This window comes from Cryptomeria japonica, chromosome 4 (genome assembly GCF_030272615.1).
Source record: "Cryptomeria japonica chromosome 4, Sugi_1.0, whole genome shotgun sequence".
Classification (NCBI taxonomy): Eukaryota; Viridiplantae; Streptophyta; class Pinopsida; order Cupressales; family Cupressaceae; genus Cryptomeria; species Cryptomeria japonica.
The window spans coordinates 717,974,492-717,983,525 of record NC_081408.1 but is presented as its reverse complement, the minus strand read 5'-3'; the positions used below and the strand labels follow the sequence as shown (position 1 = coordinate 717,983,525).

General features: G+C 34.8%; 1 protein-coding gene across 1 annotated transcript; it reads right to left on the bottom strand.

Moving 5' to 3' along the window:
- Positions 1-5,407: 5,407 nt before the first annotated feature.
- LOC131032110 (uncharacterized) lies at positions 5,408-8,475 on the bottom strand. The gene is made up of 4 exons (XM_057963037.2): positions 8,276-8,475; positions 7,918-8,174; positions 6,300-6,751; positions 5,408-6,063 (listed from the first exon to the last, which is right to left on the bottom strand). The coding sequence occupies exons 1-4, from the start codon at positions 8,380-8,382 to the stop codon at positions 5,806-5,808; spliced, it is 1,074 nt and encodes a 357-aa protein (XP_057819020.1). The 5' UTR covers positions 8,383-8,475; the 3' UTR covers positions 5,408-5,805.
- Positions 8,476-9,034: the final 559 nt, after the last annotated feature.

Here is a 9,034-nt window from a genome sequence, read left to right as displayed (position 1 = left end):
ATCGTCAACTTATTGGGAGTCTCATCTACTTGATTCACACATGCCTTGATATTTCCTTTGTAGTTGGCATGGTTTCATGCTTTATGCAGGAACAACATGGGCTTCATTGGAAAGTTGCCAAACGCATCTTGCAGTACATATAGGGTACACATCACTATGGGATTTACTACGTAGCAAGCACAAGACTCACCTTTGTTGGTTACACAGACTCAAATTGGGTTGGTGATCTTGATGATTGTAATTCCACTTCAGGTTATAGCTTTCATCTTGGTTTAGGCCCCATTTGTTGGCAAAGTAAGAAGAAACATGTTATTACTCTCTCTTCAACTAAGGTTGAGTATCGAGGGGTTGTTAATGCAGCTAGTAAGGCTAATTGGCTTTAGAATATTCTCAAAGTTTGTCTTCACCACTCCACAACCTACATGTTAATCCTAGAGGATCTAGTTAATACTGAGAGGGGGGTGAATTAATATTAACAAAAAATGAAACTTTCAACACCAAAAAAAACTTATCTCAGATCTGAAAAACATTCAACACTTAAACCAACTTATTAACTGATCAGAATGCTTCATCAATCATATAATCATGAATACCGGTAACCATTTTAAGATCTCTGATAAACAAACATAAACTGTCTTAACTGGTTATCAGAAATAAAACATGAACATCACAAGAAAAAAATTCCACACATGAACACCATGATTTTCATGTGGAACCCCAAATAGGGAAAAACCATGGTGGGAATTGGTACCCACAAATATTTTGCACTCTTTCGGAATGTGCCCTGTTAGGAACCAAGCCTGGTCAGAAGCTTACAATGATGCCCTATTAGGAGCATACCCTATTAGGAGTCACCTAGTTAAGGGATTTACCTCAACTCTGTTAGAAGCTTTGATATGTTAGGATCAACCTCGCAAGAGGATTTAGAACTCAGATATTGAGTCACCCTATTAGTGGATTTTACAATATGAGGCTTGTTAGGACCTACCTGGTTAAGGGATTTTAGCTATTGTAATTGTTAGAGAACAACAATGAATGATTTGTGTATAGCACTCAACTACTTACCTGATTAGATCCAATTAAGTTCTAAGTCTGCATCTCACTGGCAGATCTTCTTACACACACTGGTTCGGATTCTCACACTTCTCAAAATCACCGACACTTCAAAACATCAACATTACAGACATAAATAAATTTTACAACTAGGTCGGCATCAAAAACCTAAGACTTACTTCATAGATCATCACATATCTGTACAACTCATTACAGATCATCATATGGATCATTACAATCAATATTGGTCATTGAATGATCATAAATTGTCACAACAAGTCGATCTGGTACAAAGCCAAACCCTTAGCATATTCCACTAAGCACTTTGCACATTCGCAAGAAATTTTCTCTCCAAACGCGCCAAAACATCTTTCAAACACATCACGCGGTTTGTGCTGCATTATGATCAACACGTGAACTTGATATAGATCACCACCAAACCAAAAATCATTACCGGTTAAGAGAATTCTTTACCGGTCCTTAAACCCTTCTTAAACCCTGGCAAAAATTCATTAAAAATTCAAAACATGCCTTCCAATAACCATCATAGGATGCGGTTCCAGTTACATACTCAAATCCATCATAAAATATTATGTATCAAACCACAAGTCACCAAACATCATCAATCACCCGATTCCATCAAAACTTATTTGCTTTACCGATTAAGGTCCTAATTCGTAGTCTTGTCGGTAAAATCTGTCAAACTCTTACTCATGTAGACCAAATCACTTAGCCAATAAGTCAATCACCAAAAACCAACTGTAAACATCATTAAACATCAGTTGATCCTGGTTGCCATCAATGACAACACAAATAATTGATCATGTCATCTTTCCTCTACCGATACAGTCATCCACCATCATCTCATCTTCATCAGTTATGCCAAACATGCCAACACTATAGTCCTTCGTTGTGACAATCATAGTGTCATTCAGATCTCGAAGAACCTAGTTCACCATCAGCAAACCAATCATCTCTTATGGGGGGGGGGACTTTTTCCTCTCTCAAGGTTTTGTCCTTCTTCTTTGAGAGTTATTTTGTTTTTTCATCTCTCTTTTTGGGGGGGAGTTTTTTTCCCATTGGGTTTTCTCCCTTTCTTTGTTTGTGAGATATTGCATTGCATTTGTTCATGGGTACCTAACATGGCCTCGTAGTCGGGACCCATCTTGCAGTGTTAGCTTGAGTCTACATTCCCCTAAGTTGCACTTAAGGGGGGCATTGGTGTAAATTATGTCTCATAATTACACTTTACTTAAGTTGACTTAGGATAATGTATTCATTTTAGTTTGCATATGAGACACTTAGGGAAGTATGCATCTAGGGAAGATGGTTGTAGGATAAATTCCATCTTTTGTGGTGATATTATGTTGTCACATTCCACCTTTAGTGGAATATTCTATTGTTTCTGCTACCTACCCTTGTATCCCATTTGGCCACATGTCATGATTGTGTGTGTTCCCATTTCCCTATGGCCTTGCCTTTATAAGCAGGCTCATGTACATTGTATGGTTAATCCAGTTGATCGTTTTTTGCATCTTGATGAGAATACAATTTGTTCTTGTCTATCTTTGTCTATCTTTGTCTCTCTTATGTTGTGTTATTCATTGTCCTCTAGATCTTGGTTATTATTAGCAAATTCTTACACCTCGTAATCCTCTAACCTGAGGCAACTTCATAATTAAGAAGAATAAATTTGAGATTTATAGCCTCATCCAAAGAAGATTCCCCCATCAACATATTATCATCAAAAAATTATTGATGAGAGCACATTTGATTAGAAGAGGATGAAGAAAACCCTCTCAAAGATCCATTCTCAATAGCTTACTGCAAAACTCTCCCCAAGGCTTCAATTGCAATAAAATAAAAAAATGAAAGGAGAAATATGGTCTCCTTGTTGAATCCCTTTGGAGCTATTGAAAAAACTAGACAGAGAGTCATTGATTAACACATGAAACTTAGGTGTTGAGAGAAGTTACTCAATCTCAAAATTTTAACAAGAAAATCTTAATTAACCTTGTCATATGCTTTCACAAGATCAAATTTAAGTAAAAAACCAGGTTTCTTGTTAATAGAAAGAGAATGAATATTCTCATGCACTGAAAGGATAGAGTCAGGAATGAATATTCTCATTGTTATGACTTGAGTCAAAGGGATTTTAAATTTGATACAAAGCATTGAATATTTACAAAATCAATAGGATAGATGCACTTATTAACTCAAACTTTAATTAATGACCATGAATTTCAATAGACTTACCATACAAATATTCAATCTTTGTTCATATTTCATTTGGTTTTGTGAGAAATTGAATGCAAAATAAAAAGATTAGGTGAGATTTCTAAATAATATGAGTCAAATGCTTCATTTATTTTGTTAAAAAAAATTAGCTTTAGTTGTTACAATAGTTGGTTTAGTTCTTGCACCAATAATTATTCACCAAGATATTTTACTTGGCATGATTATTTGCATTTTATGTTTCCAAACAAAGTAATTAAAAGGCATGAGAATTGGTGTAGAATTGATCATGTTAGTCCATGCAAAAGAAAGAACCCAAAAAAAGAAAATAAAACTAAACAAGCATGTGCACACACACATACCTGCGCGCGTGCACACACACACACACGCACACTTGTTATTCACTAAAAAATAAAGCCTCCAAAATATGTAATTTGGTACTTTATTTTGGGGCATTTTTATAGAAAATAGACACAAAATTGTAGTTTTTATATTTTTTAAGGAAATATGCTTTACTAAGAGAAGAAAGTAAGTTATAATTATGGAGTCCTTGTGGAATTCTAAGCAATTTGAACCTTTTTTGGCTTAATTTTGATATCATGGACAAAAGTTATGTGCAAACTGAGAAATCTAAAACTTGACTTTAACTAAAATTATAGGTACCTGGGATAAAAAGCTATGTACAAATTGAGAAATCTAAAAGTTGACTTTAAACTGAACTTATAGGTACCTGGGATAAAATCTAGAAAATTATGTGTATAGTTGCACATTCTTAAAATCAACTTTTCAATGACAATGGATTATAAAAGACTAACATCATACACACAAGTTATGGCTCTAGGAACAAAAATCCCACTTTATGGTAATAAAATAGACATGGTTGGTTGTTGGCGGTACTTTGGTTGTGTAGTTGACAATGTTCTTAGGTTGGATAACATAGGGTTTGCATTCAATATAGGTGAAGTTGTAGTGAATGACCTAGTAGTGGGGTAGTGTCTCTAAATGGAGGTGGCACTACAAAGTAGTTATGCTAGGCAACAACTAAGCCTATCAATGGCTATACTAACTACACAAGCTACTAATAGTCGATGTGTAAATTGCAAGGTCAAACTTTGGTTGTGTAGTCTAATATACCATATGCACCAAAACTAATTTTTAATTACAAAGAGTCGTAGACTTGTGCAAGGTCATGACCAAATGAAAAAAATTGTCCAAAAGCTCTCTAAATTTGACAAAATTATATGACTCTAGGGGTTTGAATGTCTTTCAAGTGTGACAATGAGGTCCCTTTTTGTGCCAAAGTGCCTCCAATTTCCTAATACTAGAGCAAAACAAATTGTAATACTATAATGATTTTTTTGTTAGTTGACTGTGCAATGTCTTTTATAAACAAATTTGTAGTGAATCCTAGCTAATTTGGTCCTTCTAAATGAAATGGAACAATCTATTTCTTTCCTGGTGGCTTCCTATAATAGGTGAATTTGGAACACCCATATTGACATAAATATAAACTTGGAGAAAAAAATTCCTATTTTGTTCAATCTGAAAATTGAATACCACTTAACACGTCTCACTCTAATACCATGTTAGATTTTAAAAGGAATAATAAAATGAAGGAAATAACTATACATATAAAAACTTTTTGATCCATGAGCCAAAATGGCAAGTGCCTTAAAAAGCCTTAGTGGGATCAACTCTACATGTACTACTTGTGTCCAATAGTTTTGACTTGATGAGGGAGAAGTGGCACCTAACTACCATTAGTCAACGAGTTGAATGATGTATAAGTGGCATGCGCTCTCATCAATCAAGGAGATGACACATGCACTCAACTATCTTTGAAGTAAATATATTTTAATTACTTAATTGTCTAAGTAAATTTAATATAAGATGCAATAAAGATATAACTAAACCAACAAAGTGAGATCTAACCATAATTTCCATTGTTTGTCTTAACATGTATAAATAAATACGTAAAAGCTATATTGATTTCTCAAGAACCCCATCAAAAACAATATGATTGCTAAATTCATAAACAATGTTTTAGACCACCTTTAAAGGCCACTTCTTTCCTTAAAATTTTAATGGTTAATAGACATTTGTAATAATATTGGAAATATAATAGAAAACCATCACTTCTCTTAGAATTAAAGAAATTTTTTATTACACTTGAATTTTTGACAAGATATGATGAAATATCATATAGCTTGTCCAATCATAAACATTGAATGAAGAGAGCAAACATTTTGGGGGAACTCATGAAGAAAACAATGTGTACAATCTAGCACATAGCTGACCTTGTTTTGGAGGACATACTACAAAACAAATCAATGAAGATTCACTGACAGGAAAACTTTTCTTTTAAGCTATGCTCTACTATGTCTCTATGTTCTTACTCAGACATAGTAGTACAATAACTACTCAACAATACAAGTAGACAGATTAAGACTACTTTCTTCCTGCTTACAAATACTAGTACAACAATTACTTAATAATACAAGAAGACATTAAGAATAACTAAGCTTTAAGGCCAAGGCCTTTGCGTGTAGGACCAACAAACAAGTCTTTAGATTTTATCATGCCAGGAAGGCGGCCACTAAATGCTCCAAATGGAAATTGTCCCACTGCTACGTTTCTTCCCAAGCTCACAAGGGCCATGGCAGGACTTGCTTTGTAGGTGCTCAATTTTGCTTGCTTGGGGTTTTTAGAGAGCTTCTTTATGTTCTCTGCAATCACTTGTGCATGTTTTTGGGCACAAAATCCTTGTTTCAATTCCTGCATCAACATTTCAAATTATCAATAATTTTTAATCCAAGAAGATAATAAGTTTGCAATGACAATAACTCTAAGATTAGGGGGATCCAACATTTGAACTAACATTACATTTAGAATTATGTTTTAGATCATACTCAATGATGATGCTCAATGATCCCTCACCAGGAAATGGATTGCAAGAAAAACCTTATAAACAGAATTTTTTCTTCTGGAAAAGAATACCAGATTATGCTTACCTTGACATTAATGATATCCCCTGCAGCAAAAACATTAGTCTGCCCCTCCACACGCAGAGAGCTATCCACCTTTACTAAACCACGTTCATCTACAGCACCTGCAAATGCTGAATCCTTAAACCAAGATGTGCCCACTTTCTTGCCAATGCATACAAAATGGGAATCTGCATTGATGATCTTCCCACTGTTTGTGGTAAAGCTTGTTGTGGTCTCAGAAATGCTCTTCAAATCAATGCGTTCATTGAAATGCACTTCTACTTTCTTAGACTTAAGCCAGGACAGAGCCTTTCTGGAAGCCTTTTCCCCCACAAACTCGAGAAGCCTGGAACCAGAATGAATGAGGATCACTTTTTTCTCTGGAAAATCTACTGCTATCTCTCCAGCCAACTCCACTCCAGTGGGCCCTCCTCCAATTATCAGAACTGTTTTTGAATCCTTAATCTTCCTGTTGTCTGCAAAAAAACACATAGAAACCCACAATTCTCATGGATCAAAACCCCAATTTATGAATCCTGATAAATCCAAATCATATTAGTCCATGAGATGTTTTGATCTGGTACGAGTACAGAACATAAATTTAGTAAAAGTATCAATTAACAATCTCTTTTTATTTTTAAGAGGCCATGATGTGATCTGTCAGAGTACAAAAGCAAATCTAGCTAATATAACTTATTTGAAACAGGTATTGTAGTGTGGTGGGAGAAATATGGAGAAGATCTCTTATTTAAGATTTTAAAGATTTGATTCGGGAATCATTTGTGTGTATTTTTGTATTAACCTTTTAAATCACATTCAGCTATTATCAGGAAAACAGAGTAATTAAGATGTAATATAATGACTACTCAATGAACCATTCAAAGCCCAAGCGAAATAGGTTTTGAATCATAAATAAGAAAGAGATTTTATGTAAACTTGCAGAGAAAAATATCAAGAGGCGGCTAGAAAAGATCAGAAAGAGGCAGGCTGGGTGATCAAATTCTTTGAAACAGGTATTGTATTATGGTGTGAGAAGTATGGACAAACAATATGAATAAGAACTCCCAATTTGTTCACAGGGATTGTGTTTAAATAGCAAGATTGTATAGTTTTTACTATAAAAATTCAAGTTCAAATCTTTCAAAAGGATACAGTCAGTATCAATGACTCTTGAATGAGCCATTCAAGCTCAAGACAGATGGGTTTAGAGTCATAAAAAAAAAAGAGATTCTATGTAAACATGCAGGGGAAAATATCAGGAAGAGGCTGGAAAAGACAAGAAAGAGGCAGGCTGGGTGATCAACTACTGACTGTTTTTCCACAATAGGAAAAGAGATTGGCATAAGCGTTATTTCTGGATTCAACTCTGAAAGATTTTTTTAATCAACATTTTGGATCCTCGTCAGGATGTAACAAGAGAGGTGAAGGAGAAAAAGAGATTGATAATAAAGGATTCTTTCTATTTTCAAAATTTTGCAGAAAGGCCTGGTAGTTCAGCAGTTCAAATCTATAAATTTCTCACTTTTTGTAAATGAAATTGAAAATTGAGATGGGTGAAATTGAAGATTGATGATCTGTTCCCATGAATCAAATTTCCTATATACTCAGGCACAGGACTAATCAAATGTTATAATCTATATACCTTCTTCAAATTGTTTAAGTTTCTCTGCTTTTGTAGAAGGACCATCATAAGTAGTTCCAGTGGCAAGCACCAGATAATCATACTCTACTTGTTCCCCTGAGGCAGTGGTCACAACCTCCTCTGTCGCACTTGTTACAGTAGATGTTATAAGCCTGGCAGTCTTCAAATACTCCTTATGGAGAAACAGAGACCTTTGAGCAAAGCTTGGTTCCACCATACACCTCAATCTCGCCCATGGGATCTCAAAATAATCTTTCCTGTTTCATACACACAGCAAAAATAAATCCATATGAATTCCTTACTTTCATCTCTGCTATTAACCTAAAAAAGACACATTTAAGGGAGACTTATTACATACGGATCAATAAGAGTGACATCGGCGTGGCTTTCCAAGGCCTTAGCAGCACTGGCACCTGCTACTCCGCCTCCCACAACAACTACCCTCTTCTTCTGTACTGCTGCCATGACAGATATGTCAATACTCAATGTGTATACTTCCTGGCGTGTAGATATATATTCACTGTGTATATTCCCTAAATCGTTAACGTTGTAGTATAAAGAGATTTGATGGGTGTTAAATAGATGGAATGAGTATGGAAAGCGTGTGTGACAGGCTGGTATGACGGCTAGTATGAATCATACTTGGCATTCTAGATGGTCAGCACCCCGTTAATTCTGATGACCCTATCACTGAATAAACGTGAGATAAATCTGCTGACCGTTAAGAGTTGCATGACGTAATCACGTAGATCACATGTCCTCCCTTGCTTTATCTCGTGGATTTTTTAGCTTGCTTTATCTCATGTTTTTAGGTAGTCTTAAATTGGGAGAAGTGTATTAGTAAATGACCAAACAAGCTTCCAAATGAATTTTACCCCTTTCATGTTAGGGTTTTAGAACATGGAGAAAACCTATGTTCTTGTCATGTGGGCCTGGTTTTATTGGTTAGTTGTTTGGTGAGTTATTAAGATTGATAGATGATATTTTATAATTGTATTTGGTAATGATAAAGATCTATTTTGTTAATTCGATAATTAAAATATTAAAATAATAATAGTCAGCTTGTTTAAATTAAGAATTAAAGAATAATAAGATATTATTCTAGAATAAGTCATAA

What these genes read in the sequence shown, in the direction of transcription:
- LOC131032110 (XM_057963037.2), bottom strand. Translation starts at nt 8,382, where the DNA reads ATGGCAGCAGTACAGAAGAAGAGGGTAGTTGTTGTGGGAGGCGGAGTA. An exon ending in GATGTCACTCTTATTGATCC is followed by an intron (nt 8,175 to 8,275) that starts GTATGTAATAAG and finishes TGTATGAAACAG; the next exon opens with GAAAGATTATTTTGAGATCC. An exon ending in ACTTAAACAATTTGAAGAAG is followed by an intron (nt 6,752 to 7,917) that starts GTATATAGATTA and finishes GTTTTTTTGCAG; the next exon opens with ACAACAGGAAGATTAAGGAT.